This window comes from Arachis hypogaea, chromosome 10 (genome assembly GCF_003086295.3).
Source record: "Arachis hypogaea cultivar Tifrunner chromosome 10, arahy.Tifrunner.gnm2.J5K5, whole genome shotgun sequence".
Taxonomy (NCBI): domain Eukaryota; kingdom Viridiplantae; phylum Streptophyta; class Magnoliopsida; order Fabales; family Fabaceae; genus Arachis; species Arachis hypogaea.
Window position 1 is genome coordinate 107,784,045 of NC_092045.1, and position 20,310 is coordinate 107,804,354.

General features: G+C 30.5%; 1 protein-coding gene across 1 annotated transcript; it reads right to left on the reverse strand.

Annotated features, from left to right (window-relative positions):
* Positions 1-5,765: 5,765 nt before the first annotated feature.
* Positions 5,766-7,089, reverse strand: LOC112717912 (uncharacterized). The gene is made up of 2 exons (XM_072204299.1): positions 5,821-7,089; positions 5,766-5,771 (listed from the first exon to the last, which is right to left on the reverse strand). Exons 1-2 carry the CDS (start codon positions 7,087-7,089, stop codon positions 5,766-5,768), a joined length of 1,275 nt encoding a protein of 424 aa, XP_072060400.1.
* Positions 7,090-20,310: the final 13,221 nt, after the last annotated feature.

A 20,310-nucleotide genomic window follows, 5' to 3' on the forward strand; every position in this document is an offset into this window, starting at 1 on the left:
ATAGACCCTGGCTTTAAGAGAATCTAGTTGGGTAGCTAGTTTCCAGCATTGTTTAGCAAGCAATGCCAGATTTTGGGCTCGTAGATCTTTAAATTCGTGATCGTCTTTTTTTTAGGCCTTGACATAAGATCCCAACTCACCTAAGTCATTTTTCTTTCTGAACCTTTTTTATCCCACTAAAATTGAGATAAAATACCATGAATTTCTCTGATTAGAGAGTCAAAGTGTTTAAAGCAAGATAAAGACAAAATAAGAATTGTTTTTCCCACTACTTTTATTAAAACGTGTCTGCCAGCTGGTGAAAGGAGTCTCTTTTTTATCCATGAACTCTCTTCTTTACTTTCTCTTTATTAGAACCTTGGATAATCAAGGACAAAGACAGTCTTAAGTATTTATCTTGGGCTCCTTACTTTCTCTGAATTACTCACTCATAATATTTATTAGTGAGTGATTATATGCATTATATATCATTTTATTATATATGTTTGTATTAACTTTATTTGTTATATTATATTTTGTTAGTGATAAATAAATATAATTTTATTCATGCTTATATTTTTAAAATATTGATTAAGTAGAAAAATAAATTGAATATTACTGGCAGCTAGACCATCTATAATCTTAAAATAATATATATCTTCAATAGTTAAAAACGATAGGCATTTGCAGATGAAAATAAAAAATGAGCATTTATTAATATTACTTACGCCAAGGCCATCAATACATAATTATCCTAGCCGTAATTAATATTAATTGATATTGTTGACAACCACAGAGTGTTGGTAAAATTAGTAGAAATTTACCAATAAATAATCGATAAACTTTTATTCACAGTCAAATTGTTTGTAGAATTAGTTACTGACATATGAACTGTCTTTAATATGTAGTTAATATTCTAGTTTTGTTTTAATTATTAGTATTCTAACCCGAATATATTATTTAGTAATAACAAACGTGTCAGGTAAAGTGAAAACAAAAGTGCTTTAATTTCATTGTATAGCCACACAAACAACTAACAAATGTGCCATGAAATTTTATATAATTAATCCGTATGATCAAATATCCTAATTTAAAAATCTTACTTTATATAAAAATATTCAGTGATATAAATATAATAACCCTTATACATAGAGCAAGTAAATCTCAACCCTTTTTATATATATATATATATATATATATATATATATATATATATGAGATAAATGCCGTTTAATTCGATATTCGAAAAATTTTAGCATTAATAAAATAATACCTGAATAATATTATGAACAAAATAGTCTTCAAAAATTTTAAAAACTAGTAAGTGTGTTGTTAGTCTTGTTGGAGTACATCTCTAATGAGAACAATGTTGAAGTAACCATTGTATTTTAATGATATGACATATTATTAAACTAAATATTAGGTTGGATTTTATAATTAATTTAACAATGATACAGAAAGAAAAATCCCCAAATTAGTTGCCTTAATTTTTATTAAGCTACTCTTATTATTATTTACTGTGACTAATTTTTTCATTTTTTTTACTTAAAGTTAAATTCAAAGGTCACATATAAAGTAAGAGATGTTAGTGACGAAGAAGCTCCTGCCACTAAGGATAATGAATCGATCAGAAAGCCATTATGGATCTTCGTAAAGCTTCAAGTGGCAGGGCTTGCAAGGTTCATCTTTGCGACTCCATTGACGACTATGGAGCCCTCGCGCATAGGTAGATATCTTTTCATCTAATAGTTTGATGATTCTTGTTTGAATGAGCAATGATCATTCCCCTATTTTCTTTTGTTTAGTTCTTCCTATTTATTGTTTATTTACTACGCTGATGAACATGTTGTAAGCATTCACTAATTAAAAACATTTTTTGCTACTATCAAATGCTTAGGGCGACTTCTTATTTATTCATAGGTAAATGTGGAGACTTATAACCTATTTTTTTTGTTGAAAGCTTAGTTCTAGAGTTGGGGTGCACTGGGTATAGAATTATATTGGTTGTAACCTGACTAGATTTAGCCAAGGGATTATGATTACTTAAAGAGGGATGTTGATGTTATGAGGATGTGTGAGAGTGCTTTTTGAAAAAAGACAAAATGATGCATTTGTATTTTGAACATCCAATTGATATTAACCCTAACAGTATTAAGAAAGAGATGGTCTCTGATGATAGTAGTGAGTGTGTATGGAATCAATAACCTAACTGATGAAGTGAATGAAGTAGATGCCAATAATAAGGTTGTTAGCGAGACCAATGAGCAATGGGTAAATGAAGATGTGATGGAGGCTACTGATAGATTAAATAGGTCTAATGAGAACTTCAATGAGACCACCAACAATTTGACTGAAGGAGTGATTAATGAGGTGACTGATAGGATAAATGTTGGTGTCAATGCTAGCAAACAAATGGATTAAAAAGGTTAGAAAGAAACATCTTAGACCACCAACAAATGGTATAGACCAACAAATAAGGGATGGTGAGGCCGAAGCAAATTCATCTTCTTGTCCATCACTTTGGAACGATGCATGGTGCAATTTAACAATTTAAGATTATTAGGACAACTGATTTGTGAATTTTTCACCTTGTATATATCATTGTTAAATTAATTATAAAATTCAATTCAATATTTAGCTTAATAAACTTATCATATCATCATACGGTAGTCATCTCAACATTATTATTTTATATTGGAGATGGACTCCGATAAGACTAAGATACACTTGTCAATTTTTTAAATTTTATGAGGATTATTTTATAGATAACATTATTTAGGTACTATTATGTGTAGTATCAAAATTTTTCGAATACCAAATTATTATTTACTCTCTCTATATATGCTCGTTAATTTTATATTTTTTATATTATTGACACACATCTAACATTCCTTTTTTTCTGTGTTTCTAATTTTCTATCCATGTGTAAATTAAGATTAAGCATGTCAGAAGGCGTCCATTAGACTTTGTTAGTAGAAATCTAAACTGATGATATATTCTTCTAAATTATGAGAGGTCCTATTTTAGCTTCTAAAGTTGAAGCATGTATTAAAAAATGTCTGCTTTTTTAAAATATAAATGGTTATATTATGTTTGGCAAATAAAAATTTTCATATATAATTAAACTTATTTTATTACTTATTAAATAAATTTTATTATATTTTATTAAATATAACTATTATAAAAATTTTTAAGTAATAATTGAAAAATAAAAAAAACAAACAATTTTTGTAATGGAAGAATAATACCAATCCCACACTTTCTACTATATAGTATAGGAAAATTTTTAAATATACCGTTGATCTTAATTATATATTATATATATTTTTTATAATTAAGATCAACGGTTAAAAATTACCAAAATATCGATATACTAGTACATTTAAAAATTTTCCTATAATATATACACTCATTAATTCATATTCTCAATGGTTGTACAAAATGATGATAAAATCCGACTGTACTTTTGGTGATTTTTAATAGTTGATTTTAATTATAAAAAATATATAATATATATATATATATATATATATATATATAATTAAGATCAACGATTAAAAATTGCTGAAATATTAATGTACTCATATACTAAAAAATTATTCTATGATATATATCATCTATAATAATTTTAATATTTTAATTTAATAAATTATATTAATACCTAAACAAATAAAATGCAAAGTACATATATATTGGGACACGAACTAGTAGATTGTACTAATACCAATACTAATTATATATATATACAGGAGAAGTAAGAATAAATAAAAGAAAAGTTTAGATTAAATAATATTAATTATTATATGTTTATGTATTTTATTGTTTAACATGAATTTTATATAAATGATTAATTAGTAATAATTTTTTGTATACATGATATGATAGTAGATTTTTAGTACGCACTTAATAATTCATCTATATTTTTTTATTTTTATGTGTTACTTTGGATTCTTTTTTAAAAAAATTATTATTTTTACTCTATTATTCGGTGTTTACAAGACTGAATAAATAAAGTTTAAACTTAATGTTATGAATATTTAAAAAAATATGAAATTTTATATTAATAAAAAATATACTTTGGCATAAGTTAAAAAAGTTTGTAGGCATAAAAATGCACGCATGTCCAACTGCTAGTATATACAAATCAATTATCCATTTCAGTGCACCACATATTTTCATCCTCTTCGCAACCCCTTGTTTTTTGCTTAATTATGTTTAGGGTTTAGGGTTTAGGGTAAATCACTAAATATGAGATGTAAGAATAAATCACTAAATATTATCTTTTTGCATGTCCTTTTTGTCTTATCACCATGGATATCAAAAACAAAATATAAATACATTAATTAGTTATTATTTGTTGTAGGCTATATATTATCAAATAAGATGAAAAAGAAGTAAATTGTTTGTTTTGTTAAGAGTCAATATCTTCGTGACCATGCATTTGTGCTTTTTTTAAGACATTATTACTAAATAAGAATTTAATGAATTAATTTCACTATTTGAGTTAAATTATCTGAATCAAACTTGTTTATTATTTAGAATAACAGCAACAAAATCTATCCTATTAAACAAAATTATATAAATAAAAAATATTATTATACATTTTTAATGTATCATGTTTAATGTGAGATCTTAATTATCTCATATATGATCTTTAGCTTTTTTGTCTGCCTTTTGTTTATCTTTTATCAATCCTGTTAGATAATTAATAGGGGTTTAACCAACGATAAACCAACAAGTGTTTTTGAATTGCACTCTATACTAATTAATTATTATTAATTAGTGATTATTTAAATTTTATTTTAAAAATACAAAATTAATTATTATTAATTACAGTTGTTCAAAGTTGGATGATTAAAAATGGTTTAACCGAATATTCTATAGATCTTCTTTCCATAGGCCTAAATAACGTTATTTGAGATTTTACCTTCATTTCGATCAATAATAAATAGTATTCAAACATTCTTTCTTATATCTTCGTTTTTTATTTTATATATACATATTTGGTTGCTTATCAATATAAATATTTTTATTTCTATCATACTAAATTTATATATGTTCATGTTATTTGTTATCGTTTAACATTCTGTTTCATATAACATAGGTAGTCTAAAAATAACAGGATAAAATTTACTTTTAAAATTTATTAGACTACTCCACTACTTTGACTAGCCTCTTTAAATCCTATTTTTCCATTTCTCTCGATTTTTCTATCCTATATAATACAAATAAGATACTTCAATGTCTAAAGTTGTTTATGCTTTGATTATACTAAATATTTTACTCATACAGTTCCATTATTATCGGTTAATCTTTTCGCACATTCTTTTTATTCGTTTTACTTTTTGACTTTTTGTATATACCTCGTTAAACATATTTAGCCGTATTCTTGTGTAATAATTATTAGCAAATATTTTTTTGTGATTTTTGGATTGTTACCGTACATAAAACATGATAAAATGCTTATATTGTTGGTAGGGACGGATCTAGAAATATTATCATAGAGGACCAATAACATATATAAAATAAAAAAATATATGCAAATAAATTATAATGTAAGATACATTACAAAAATATACTGATAAAGAATATATATTTAAAGTACAAAAAAATATGTGTACTTTTTAGCTAATGAAGTGGTACACGTCGATTCTTCATATCATAGAATTCATCGATAATAGAATCTGTGTCAAATTTTTCAGCAATCTTCTTTTCAATGTAAATCAAAAGACAATTAGCAAGAAATTCATCTTCCATTTTGTTTCTAAGTCTATTTTTCACAATATTCATAGCTGAAAAAAATCTCCCAGTTGTAGCAGTTGAAACAGGGAGAGTTAATACCAAGCGAATCAAACGATCAATCAAATGATATGTTAAAGACTTTCCTGTCTTCGTTAGTCCTTGACATAACTCCGAAATTGTGCACAAATTAGTTAACTCAATATGATTAGGAACATCAGGTTCATAATGTTGAGCTTGCATTCTAATGTAAAATTTCTCTTGGTCACTAAAGTCACTTGGATAAAACCGTTCTACTAATTCAAATACTTTGTTGACACTGAATAACTTATAATTATCTCTGGGATCTAAAGTTGAACTTAAAGTAAGTAATTCTACCATATTATCATTGAATCTTCTATTAAACTCTTGCAATTGTGTATCAATTACAGCCAGAAATAAATTAACACGGTAATTATGCTCCACTGAAATCTGGTCAACAATTTTGCGAGTTTGACCTCTTCTAGGAATATGCAATGCATTCATATTAGGAACTTCAACTTTATGTTTCTCACAAAATAATATAACTTCTTTTATGAAAGCCTCCCAACTTGATTCTCTCATTCTTTGAATTAAAGTCTTGGTAGTAGAAATCAGAGTTAAAGCATTCAATATGTCTTGATTTTTTCGTTGCAAAGCTTGACAAAGATCATGACTAACTTCCAAAATATTTCTCATCAAAGGCAAAACAAAGGCAAATTCAAAGGATGTGATAGCATCATAAGTAGCACTAGCATCACCACGAGTGGAGAAATTACCTTCTTCGGTGCTTTTTTCAAGAACTTCACAAGTAGCATCAAACATGCATAGCAATCTACACACAAAAGTCAAATGAGACCCCCATCTAGTATCTCCAGCTTTTTGCAAAGTACCAATTTGATTAAGTCCACTACCTATCACAATTTGATCATTGGCAATTAAGTTTGCAACATTATTTGCTTGAGCAACCCTTAACTGATCATGATGTTTAGGAGAAACAGTCACAATATTCACAACTAGTGTAAGTTTTGAAAAGAATTGATGAACATAGCAAACTTCTTTAGCTGCAGAAACAAGTGCTAATTGTAATCGATGAGTAAGACAATGAATGTAATAAGCAAAAGGGCAATCTTTCAAAAATAGAGCTTGCAATCCATTCCATTCACCACGTATATTACTAGCTCCATCATACCCTTGTCCCCTACGATTTTGAACATCAAGATTATGACGAGAAAGAACGGAAGAAATTTCTGTTTTCAATGTCAAAGAACACGTATCAGAAACATGTATAAGATCAAAAAATCTTTCTTGAACACAACCGTGCTTGTCTACAAATCTCAAAACCACAGACATTTGTTCTCGCTTTGACTCATCTCTTGTTTAATCAATAATTATACATTAGAATCACCAATTTCTTCTCGAATTGTTGCACGCACTTTTCTAGAAAATATATGCAATATATCTTTTTGAACATCGGGAGGTATATATTGAGTATTTCCAGGGGCATTTTCAAGGACAACATTATTAACATTCTGATTACAGGAAGCTAAAAGCTTAATTAACTCAATAAAATTTTTCCTATTCAAAGATCCAGGACTTTCATCATCGCCTATAATTGCACATGCTTGAAATGCAAGCCATCGAATAGCATCAATAGATGTCTTCAACCTTAAGCGGTTATTTGCAATAGTTTTATCACTATGCCTATCAAGAACTTTGTCTATATGCTTAGATTAAGCCATTAAATCATCACAAGATTTCACACATAAATTATGGAGAGAATTAGGAATAGAACCCTCGTGACATACAAATGCACAATTCACTCCGTTGTTTACTTTCTTCCAATTACTAAATCCTAACTCTGAAAATGTATTTTTTCCATCATTGCGAGCACCATAATGTTTACCAAACAAGTAGCAAGGCAAACAATAAGCAGCATCTTTTTCTGGTGAATATTCTAACCAACTTGAAAATTTCTTAAACCAAGAAGATTGAAAATATCGACAGTTATTGTTATTACCAGAAGCTGGATAGCTAATATTTGTTGGTTGGTATGCCTAGCTAATATGTATGCTCTACGAATCTTATCACGTTCATTGACATTATACTGCCAAATTGGACGTCGCTTTCCTGGATCCCTTTCTAGTAAAGAGATATCAACATCTCTTTCTAATCTTGGAACTTTGGCTTTATGTTGATGTATATTTTGAGTAAGATTAGAGAGTTTACTTACTTGAACTTCTTGTGAAACAAGATTAGAGGGTTGACTTGTTTGAACTCCAACATCATCAGTAACTTTTCTCTTAAAAATTGCATCAATTTTACTTTGCTTTCTCATCATAAAATATTCTAGTTTCTTTTTACCTGAAAAAAATTTAAATAATTATATACTCACATGAATAAACAAAGTCTAAATATTTTTTATTAATTAAACATTAATAACAATATTTTTTTACTAAGTCACTATCAATTTCACTAAAAATAAAAAATAAAAAAAGACAGAGAATAAATCTTAAAAATGAATAAGCTATTTATCTACAATCTATGTGAATACAACAAAGATAAAATTATATTATTTTATAGTCAAAAAATATGATTTGTTAATTAAATTTTTTTTACAATTATATAAAAAATAAAATAAAAAGTAGAATGAGTAGAGTAGTGAATACCTTTGCAGCTTTGCTATGATTGAAGAATGAAGACTTTGACAATTGACAGGGAAGTGAGGCTGTGAGGGCGTGCTCCAAGAGAAGACCGAATTGGCTATGGTTGATGGCTCCAAGCCTCCAAGAGACCAAGAGAAGACTGAAATGGCTATGGGCTATGGCTGATGGCTCCAAGCCTCGAAGAGAAGGCTGAACGTTTCAATGTCAAAAGGAACACAAACATAAAAGAAAGAGAATGTATACATGTAGTGTTTATTATTTAGGAATTAAAAAAAATTTAAAAACCATTATATTTTATTTGAGTTGGGCTTTTTAGTTTATACTACTATTTTTTTAAAAGCTGGGGGGCCAGGCGTCTACTTAGGGATGGCAACGGGTCCCCATGGGGGCGGGGACATGCCCCCTGCCCCCCGCCCCCGCCTCCATTATCCGTCCCCATCCCCGCCCCGTCCCCGCGACGGGTAACGGGGGCCCCGTATCCGCCGGGGATCCGGGTCTCCGTGGATATCCGCGGATTTTTATAAAAAATAATAAAAATTGAAAAAAAATTAGAAAAAAATTAAAAAAATAGTGTATTGTATATAATTTAGTATTTTACTTACATCAATATCTACTTTAATATTATGAATTACATGTATAGCACTCAAATACTTAACCAAAAATTCAAAATCAAAGTAAAATAATAAAAATTTCAAAATAATTATAACAAATGCTTAACCAAATCATAATAATTATAACAGAAAAAGCAAACAAAGATAATGAAGATGATAACAAATGCTTAATTATAATCATATAAATTATACTTAACAAAATCACAATACACACAAATGGGGTATTCTAGTCTTTTTACATAAACGGGGTTTAAACGGGTCTCCACGGGGCGGGGACCTCTATCCCCGCCCCCGCCCCGTTTAATATACGGGGCCCCGTCCCCCATCCCCGCGGGTACAAAATCGTCCCCATATCCGCCCCGTGACGGGTAAATCCCCGCGGATACCCGCCCCGCTGGGGATTTTTGCCATCCCTACGTCTACTTGCCCCTCCCCCCATGTATCCGTCCCTGATTTTTGGATATGTATTGCTGGAAAGTTAGAAACCAGAGGACTTAGCAAATAGTTGTGTAAGAATAAAAAAGACTATTCATAAAACCAGAGGCAGAGTCTTGGAGAAGGGGCAATAGCCGACTTTTTTATATAAATAAAATAAAATGATTATTTCTTTAAATACGCATAAAAAAATTTGTTACCAAAATGCGCAGGACTATTTTACTATTGGTGCCTGAAAAAATGAAATTGCATATCATATTAAACGTGGCACTTGCGAATTGGAGAGTGGAATTGGCTTTTGGGACCTGCCCACTGATGTCCGCAAAATGGAGTGCTTGGAAAATGGAGCCGGCGGCCATTTTTTGGCTGTCGCATGCGAAATGCCCCACACCTATTGCAGCGCCTGCGAATTAGACCATATCTGTGGTGGCACCTGCGAAATGCCATTCCCAGTCTAGGTGAAATGGCGATGCAAAATTTGAAGCAGCACTTTATGTATATATACGGGGTGGAGGAGACTATATCAACGCAGAAAGAAAGAAGGGATATTAAAAAATTTCTAGTGACATATCTACAATTGCTAAAACAGTAATCCAATGGCCATGTAAATTCAATGTCAATGTGTATATGATAGATTGGGCGAAAAGAAAACATGTTTGCATTTGGAAAGCCCCGCATAGTAAGAAATTTTGAGGACAATTTATGTATTTAAATAAACTCTCATTACAAAAAAAAACATTGAGTACCGATGGATTTATGAATAGTTTTCATGTGAAATTCATCAGGTTAAATAGTTATCAGCAAATTTTCGATTCTGACGGTAAATTCGTCGAGAATAATTAGAGAAAAAACGGAAAAAATAAGCGCGAAATGTATCGTGGGATTTACCAATGGAAAAATCTTCCGGTAAATCCATTTTAGTGGAACGTTGTGTTTTGGTGGCCGCAATGTATTACCGTCGGATTTATTTGTCGGTAAATCCGACGATAACAAGCCCTAAAATTGAAAGCGTGAACCCTCTTCCTCTTCATTTTGCAATCTCCTTTCTCTAGCCTATATTCTACCTTTCTCTCTAACTCTTCTCTCCTTGCTGCACCGTCAGTCCTGCCGCCACTGGCCCTTCCTGTCGCCTCCTCCTCTCCCCCTACCGAAACCATCTCATTCCTTCCTCCTCTCCCCTCCGTCAGCCGCATTTCTCTCTCTCTCTCTCTCTCTGTCTCTCTCTCTCTGTTCGTGTGCGCCACCGTCCAGTACCGCCACTGCATCTCCCTTCCCTGTGTTCTTCTTCCTCTGTTCACTCCTCAAGTTTCATGGTCACTTTTTTTCTTTATTTAAGTTAATTTAGAATTTTGTTATATATTAATTTAGGATTTAAGATTTGATTATTATATGCTAATTTAGTATTTAGGGTTAAGTTAATTGTCAATTTAGGATTTAGTTATATATTAATTTAGGATTTAATTATTTTATGCTAATTTAAGATTCAGGGTTATGCTAATTTAGGATTTAGGTTTAAGTTAATTGTTAATTTAAGATTTAATTATCTGTTAATTTAGGATTTAGAATTTGATTATTATATGCTAATTTAGGATTTAGAGTTAAGTTAATTGTTAATATAAGATTTAGTTATATGTTAATTTGGAATTTGGTTATCATATGCTATTTTAGTATTTTGGGTTAAGTTAATTGTTAATTTAGGATTTAGTTATATGTTAACTTAGGATTTAAGATTTGGTTATCATATACTACTTTAGGATTTAGGAGTAAGTTAAGCTTGATATCAATAATTAGGATGCACTTTCAAGTAAAGTTACATGAGCATTAATCGAACTTCAAATTTAGCACTATGGTTCCAAATAGAGATAGTACATGTATATGCTAAGTAAAAGTGTGTGCTATACTATATACTCTTATTTATATGTAATAACTTCTATGAATTAATGAGAATGTTGCCTTTTCAATGTATAAACAAGTTAATATATTCTGATGGATATGTTGTGAATTTAATTGAGTTTTGTTGAGTGATGTTGTGGATTGAGGTTGGTTGGATTTGTGGGAACCGTAAAGGTGGATACATCTCTAATTTTAGGGGAGATTATGTCAAATTTTTTTCTGAAATAATGTAAATGTTGAAGGATTTGTGTAGTATATATGCTAAATAGTGTTAATAATATATTCTCTTTAGAAACATGACGACAACTAGAAGAAGTAGATTGAGCGAGTCTCGTGGTTGTGGTAGAGGGATGGTTTCCACCGAATCTCCAAGGATTGCTCAGTCATCGCCCTCTACCCCGACTACCCCATCGACCCCTGTAATGTCACAGATGAGTCCAGCGGATTAGCAATTTATCATGGTCCTAAACTACATGCCTCCTTCTATTATACCCTCTGCAGATCCAATGATAGAACCGGCGGTGGGTGATTCGTCTAATGCATCCCAGCAGGATGTCCCTCTACCACCGTCCGTTATACGGATTCAAATTTGGCCTGATGGCATGAAGGCGTGTGTTATTAATATTTTAATGTCTTTTATGCAGATAAGGTTTATGTATTTTTATGTGTTTGTTAATCTTAAATTTTTTCCTTGATAGATTTGTACCGAACAACAATGCATGTACGCAGGAAATCTCTGAGATAATTAAGTCAATGTATGACCACCTGTAGCCGAGCTGCACAAAGATCCCTGTTGAGACCAGAGAGCGATGGTTTCAAAAGTGGGCGGTAAGAACCCAGTGTTGTTGAATTAACTATATTTGAACTGTATTTTATTTCGACTAACTAATGCTGTTGAATCATTTTGTGCAGTTAAAACGGGATACGGAACATAATCTCATATTCAAGAAGATCTACGACAATCAGACAGCTAAATGACTTTAGCAGATGATGAGCGATGTTCGTCAGGGGCGCGACCACCTAACGACCTGGATCTGTCCATCTATCAAGAAGGAATTAGAGGTCCATTTTAGAATTGATGAAGGGTTCAAGCGTCAACGTCTGACGAACATCGCTAAGAAGGCTTCACCGATATCATCGAAGTATATGGGTGGGTCGGCCACCTTCATGAAGACGAAGTGCAGGTTGATAAGTAATTCACTATGTTTTTTAATTATTACTTGAATTGGTTGTTTCTTGATTTATTTAATTGGTTGATTTCAATATGTGTCGTCTATGTTGATGGATCGTGAGGTGACACTGGCAGAGACCTTCACGTATATCGATACTTTGAAGGTCAACAAGGATAGATTTGCTAGTGAGCGGTCTGCAGATCATTATGTGAGTTTCAATTAATTCTAAGTTTAAAATTTATTCAGTTTAAAGTCAATTAACTTTTATCCTAATCACAACGTGTGTTACACAGGAGGACTACACGCAGAGATTGGAGGCCGCGACCCATCAATCTCAGCTGCCTAGTGGGAACGACAACCCCATCTTTGATATCTCAGTGGTAGATCCTGAGAGGGTTTGGCGTGAGACCGCCTCTGAGCCCCACAAGAGTCGCATCTTCGGGTGGGGTCATTTTTTGCCAGTGGCCTTCGCACCTCCGCATTGGTGGCTTCATCTGCGTCTGCCTCTGCCACCAGCCTTGCTGATCCCGCGAAAATTGTCGACTTGAGGGAGAAGGTGCAGAAGCTCACATAGGAGCTTCATCAACAAGCTCAATAGTTTGAGCAGAGGTACAACGAGTTTCTTGCACGTATGGGAGGCACCGCAGCCATCAACTCAGCAGATGACAGAGAAGCTGGAGCGGTTAGAGCATTTGCGGGAGCAAATGAAGGTATACAATGAATAGATACGCACTGAGGCAGCGACGCTACTGGTAGGGCACGACATCAGCACCTACTCCACTGCCTCAGCAGGGGGAAGATGTCGACAACGACGATTACCGAGATCTGTAGAGTTTAGACATTTAATTTATTTTATGTCTATTTTATTGTATTCTACTTTTTTGACATTTTATTATATTCAGACAATTGATATTTAATAAAATCATTAGTTGATTTCTAGTAATTTTGAATTTCTGTCCTAATTATGTTAACAAGAATTTTAATTTGACTACTAATTGTGGTTTAATTGTGGAAAAAAATTATCGTCGAATTTACCGACAATAATTGGACACCAAGAACACATAATATGGTTCCAAAGTTATCGTCGGAATAATCTGACAGTAATCAGCAGCTTAGTCTCGACAAATTCATTACTAAATTGATGAAAAATTTGTCAGTAATTAGTGTTGGACGAAATAATTCGCCGGCAGACAATTTTCGGCGCTATTTATACCACCAAATTCAGTTCGACGATATAAATTATACATATACAACAATTGACATTCCTTTATGGGTACTTTTTTAACTATGTAAACGGTTATAAGTTTTAGGGGATTGCAATAAGAAAAAAAAACGAAGAGAAAATCGCTACAATGTATATTAAGGGGTGAAACCGCTTTGGTTTAAAAAGGAAAAAATAATAATTTATTTATACGAGATAATAATGTCATTCTTATTTTGATACTGTTATCTTTTTTTTATAAATTCATACAAAATATAATGCGAAAAATTATGTAAAGAATGACATTATCAAAAATACAAATTTAATTGATTATTGATTTTCTTTACCTATAATTTTAAATGAGTAGTAGATAGATAGTGAGCATGCTAATTACAATGATCAATTAAAAATAATAAATCATAGTCACGTTATTTAATTGCTCAATTAAAAATAATAGATGGTGAACATGCTATTTAATTAATCATTGTAGTTATCATTTTTACTTTTTTTATAAAATCTTAGAAGAAAATAATATAAATATAAATATAAATATAAATAAATTCTATATACTTAATCTAAAACTTAATATATCAAATTGTATAAAATTTGTATTTTCGGATTCAATATGTTCCTTCTTTATCCATCCTAACCCTATAGTGGAAGTTATTTTTGTTTTTTTTTCCGAAAGAATAAAAAAGTGCGGGAAAAAAATTAGCATTGCATGACAAAGGAAATAAGTACTTCAGAAAAATCGTTGATTATTGTCGGAAGTCAAACCGAAAATGACATTTTGCATACGTCACCACAGATATGATCCAATTTGTAGGGGCTGCAACAGATGTGGCGCATGCGTGCAACAGCAGAAAAATGACCGCCGGCTCTATTTTTCAAGCGTCCCATTTTTCTGGTGTCAGTGGCCAAGTCCAAAAAACTGATTCTACTTTTCAATTCGCGGGCGCCATGACTGAAGTGATATGCAATTTTATTTCTCAAGTACCAATAGTTGCATTTTGGTGACAAATTTTTATGCAAATTTAGAAAAATAATCATTTTATTTTATTATTTATATAAAAAGGCGACATTTTTTATTTTTTACATATAAATTATATATAAATTTTATTTTAATTTTATTTATTGTAAAAATATTTTTTATTTCTTCTAATATTTCATCTAGCTTCTCCCCGACTAAAATCAACTTGATGAACTCGTTTGTTTAAATAGAATTTTGTATCGGTAGCAATTTATTAATTAGTAAACTTTTAAATAAATCAAATCTACGACATATTAGTCTTTTGATGATCTGTCGAGTTGACTTTATATACCAAAAATATACATAAAAACCTAAATTTTTATTATAATTGACCTAAATTGTAAAATATGAATATATTTAATAAAATTAAATGAAATAAATATATTAACACTTTTGTTTTATGTATTAGAACCGTTGGAAGTTTGAGAAAAGTTTATATATTTTACAAGTATTTTACCAACCTAGTTTATATAATTATATCTTGGTTGTCTTATTGGTGATAATGGCCATGGTTTTTCACTTTTTCTTCCCTCCAATTTTAGTTTTTTCTACGTAAAAATAATTGACGTTCTCAGTACAATACATTACATAGGGTTGATTTTGATGCAATAAAAATATAAAATATTTTATATAATTATTTAATTATATTTATTTTTTATGATTATTTATATTAATTTATATAAAAAATAATTATTTTTAACTATATAATATTATATAATTAAATATACCTATAAAAATTTACTGTATATCAAAATTAAATTTTACGTTACGTATATAAATGGACCTAATAAACTTCCATACACATGTTTTTTGACTAAGCATAATATATAATTAGAACGGAAAGCAAAAATAGTTAGCTAATTGCAAGTTGCAGCTACTAATTTAATAATGTTTGAGGTGTCCCACTTCTTAAAGAGGATTTTTGAACAATCTCATATTTTCTGGGACAATCTCTCTATGGTACGTGAAAAAAAGTCAAAAAACATATGGCATGAATCAGCAAGGGAAGGGAAAAAAAAAACAGCATTACGTATGTTGTATTTTATATTAATTATTTTTGATACATTATCTTTAATTCTGTTTTATATTCATGCATTCTCTATATAAATCTTTTAAATAATAATTTAATATATCTAAGTATCCAAGAATATATAAATCATATAATTAGACTAATTATATAATAATATCTAATTATATATATTATAAAATGAACCAGAATTAAAATTAAATAGAATAAAATAAATAAATAAAACCTATAAGAACACCACAAAATCAAATTTTCTTGTATAGAATAAGTCGGAAATTAATTAAAATATGGGCTCTATATCAGTGAATCACAGGAAAATGGCATTACAAGAGTAAAATATCATGATGTGAATTTGGTACAATTTGGTATCCTTAAATTATGTTTTTCAAATTTTAAAATAGATTTATTTGTAATTCGGCTTCTTTCAATAATATATTTTAAATTAAAAAAATATTTATAATTTATTTTTGTCGTATTGTATATTTGTAGATTGCCCTACATTTATATAAAATATTAAATTTTTTAATAATTTTGTATTTCACACTTATAACTAAAAGAGATTTGATGTACATTTTTCTGAAATTATTAAAAATAATTTTTGTTTTTTGGGTTAAAAATCAACTAGTTGTTCTATCTTGATTAAAAATAAATTCGTTTCTGTTTTTCTATACTACATTGCAGATTGTGACAAAAAAAAGATGGGCCACGAGGTTTCACTTTGTGTTCGAGTACTCAGACACATTTTTATACAATTAGATTAGGAGGTTTTGATTGAAAAAATGTGGTTGTAAAGTGCTGTCGACACTACTATTCCAAGCGCTACGGATAAAGGGACAATCGCAAAGCACATGGAGCAGTGTCTCTTCCTAACCAGGACAATTGTCATTTTTTTATAGAATTTGTTAGTAGAGTCTTGTACATGATAAACAAAGTAAAAATTTTTAACCTGCAATAACTTCAACTTTCATATATCGTTTAAATAGTTTTCTAGTAGCTCATCATTGACAAAGAATTTCTCATACGTTGATTTTATGAAAAAGTCTCCGTTAGATTCAGGTAGCCAGGCTAGTGTCAGAACCGAGGTCTTTGTAAGGGGCCTTCATTGTTTTGATAATATCCATAATGTCTTGCGGAATAGCCTGATTTAGAATCTACTAAATCCAGTTTCCATTCTAATATGCAAATTCGCTAACTTTATCTATTGAAATGTTTTCTTCAAGGCTTCTTGTAGTGAACGGTTTTAGAATTTTAATGCCCAGGATACAATGATCATCCCAAAATTTGATGGATTTACCATTTTCTATTCTCGAAATGATGTTTGTTTTGAATTGGCTCCAAATTTTAACTGTCTTTCTAGACATTTGAACACTTAGACTTCAGATGAACTTTAGAGATAGCACCTTTCCCGCAACTATACTTTGATTCATAATCTTGACCCAAAGAGTATCCTCCTTTGTAACCAGACCTCAAGTAAACTTCATGAGATATATAGTATTTGATTCTTATGCTTTTCCCAAACCCAATCCGCTTTTTTTTTTTTGGTTTGCACACAGCGTCCCAATTTAGGAGGTGGATTTTGTTTCTTTCTGCATTAGAACAAAAAAAAAAATTCCTATAAATCTTGTCAACCTAGTTGCAAATGCTTTAGAGATTTTCATGGTCTGCATCACATAACTTGGGATAGAGTCTTCATATTTCATGGGTTGAGCTTGTTGTGTATTTTGTCTAGAATAATCTGAAAATGCTGCTTCATACATCTTTCATGAATGAGCGGCACACCTAGATATTTTTTCAAATTATTTATGAGGTTAATACCCAAGTGAGAGATGAGATCCTGCTTGACCGAGAAGTTGACATTATTCGAGAAGAAAACACACGATTTCTGAAAATTTACTCTTTGACCTGAGCTTCCATAGAAGATCCTCAAGGATTTCTTGATAATTTGTGCTTGCTTTCTACTAGTTTGGCCAAATAAACCAGATTATTTACAAAACAAAGATGAGCTAACTGAAGTCCTTCTCTAGATAGAGTACTAAGCTTTCATTTTTTACTATTAACAAGGAAAAAATGAGATGTGATAGTGTTTTCAATACATAAAACAAAAAGGTAAGGGAAAAGAAGATCTCCTATCTAATTCCTCTCATGGGATTGAACTCCTCTAATGGCGAGCCATTCCAGAGAAGATTCATCACAGGGATCGTCACGTAGTACGAAATGATCTTGATTACATTATCTGAAATGTTGCAATCCTTGAGGGTGTCTATTACAAAGTCCCAATTCAATCTGTCATATGCCTTCCTAAATCTATCTTGATAGTCGTGAGGCATATTTCAATTCACTTATTTCTCATCGTATAAATAACCTCTTGGGCAATAAGAATATTGTCAGGACTCACTCTACCTGGATCAAAGCTAGTTTGATTGTTGACAATAATAGTAGGCATATGATGCTTTAATCTTTCAGCAATAACCATTGTAATAATTTTATAACAAACATTACAAAGGCTAATAGGTATAAAATTAGCAAAATTTTTAGGAGCTTGAAATTTAGAAATTATAGAGATTAAAGTTTGATTAACGTCCTTAATGTGTTGAGGATCCTTAAAAATTTTCTAAACCTAAACGAAAAGAGATTTTTTAATGGTATCGCAAAAAAATTGAAAGAACTTAGCTGGTAGACCATCTTTTTCCAGAACTTTCTACCCTCCTATATTAAAGACCGCATTTCTGACTTTCTCGATTGTAGGTCTTATTCTAATTCTATTTTTATCATGCTCTGAAAATTTTGAGAAAGAATCTGTAATTGAAAAAGGAGAATAATTATCATCAAAAGTATATAACTTTTTAAAGAAAGATACACCCATTTTTTTAGAATGGTAGAGTTATCAATCCAATTGTCATCATTATCTTTAAGAGCCATAGCTTTATTTCTTCCTCTCCATCCATTAGTGTTTTGGTGAAAGTATCTATTCATACTTCTTTCAAAAATTCTTTTGTAGTTTCTCTAAAAATGGGCTAAAACAAAAAGTGATCTCGCGATTTATTCCTTTCACATGAATTATTATGTGATTCTTTTTCCTTAAAATGTGACAAAAAATCTCCTTATTCTAAATTTTTGCTTTCTCAATGAAAGAAGCAGTGTTGAGAAGATCTCCTTCTTTAAATCAATTGTTCTTTATGAGGTTACCATAATTCTTGTGCAACAGGCAAAGAGCAAGGAGCTTGAAAGGTCTTTTTTCTTTGGCTGAATTTGTCAATTGAAGATCGAAAATGATAGAAAGATTATCTAACTTCAATTTAGGTAGGTGTTTAACTCCAACATTAGAAAAACAGTTTGTGAAATCCATATTACATAAGTAGCAATCAAGTCTTTGCTTAGTATTCCCTCTTTGCCAAGTAAATATTAGGACCATAAAACCCAAATCGTTAATTCTGCACATGTTAATGCACGAATTAAACTTATCATGGTCTTAAGAGAGTTGGAAACTTCCACCCGTATCATCAAGAGAGAGAATTGATAAACTACTATTTTATGATAAATTTTGGATTGAAATGAGTGGATTTTATCAACTTATCTTGCATTTATTCACAGAAATAACATCGTTTTGTGAATTTTTCCTAATTTTACTTAATGATGAGAAACCTGCTTTTTATGCTTAAAAATTATCAAATTTAATTCACTTCAATTCTATTCGATACCTTGATGTGTTTGTTGAGTGATTTTAGACTTAGAAGGCAAAAATGGCTTGAAAAAGTGGAGAAAAAGCATGCAAAAGTTGAGAATTCATGAAAAAATAGAGATTGGAGTTCCTCATGGCCATGCATACGCATGCCTTATGCATACACATAAATCCCAAGTTGCGCGTACGCATGGTAGATGCGTACGCATGATTGGTGGCACGTGATTTACTTAAGTGAACACGTGGGTCGCGATTTTAAGGCTTTCTTGGACCAAATCCAACTCATTTCTGAAATATTTGAAGCTATTCTCAAAAAGGATCATGGGAAAGCCATTAATATAATTTTAGGCTATGTTTTAGGATAAAATTCTTTTCTCTCTAAAATTTAGGGTTTCAAGTTTAGTTTTTCTCCTAGTTTAGGTTTCCATTATTGTTTTAGGATAGATTTGCTTATATTTCCTTGTTTTTATTGTCTCAAATTTTTTAGTATTGCTTGTTAGTTTCTCTAATTTTGATTAATTTTAATTTATGAACTCTCTTGTTAATGTTATTTCTTTTTAATGCAATTTGATTTTTTTTATATTTTTTTGCTTGTTTGAGTTATTGTTATTATTTTCTCGCATTTGGTAATTTTAAATTTTATTATTATTACAATTTATTATACTTTTCTTTTATACACACCAAGTGTTTGACAAAAACTTGGTGTAGTTTTAGAGTAAAATGTTAGCACTCTTAGCTTGAAACTGAAGATTTAGGTGACATTGAGTTGTTAATGTCCAAATTGGTTGATAATTTAGAGATTTTAATTAATCTTGTTTTCATTAACGATAAGACCTATGAATTAAGACTGACTATGCCTA

Coding starts and splice junctions, on each gene's coding strand:
- LOC112717912 (XM_072204299.1), bottom strand. CDS start 7,089: ATGTCTGTGGTTTTGAGATTTGTAGACAAGCACGGTTGTGTTCAAGAA.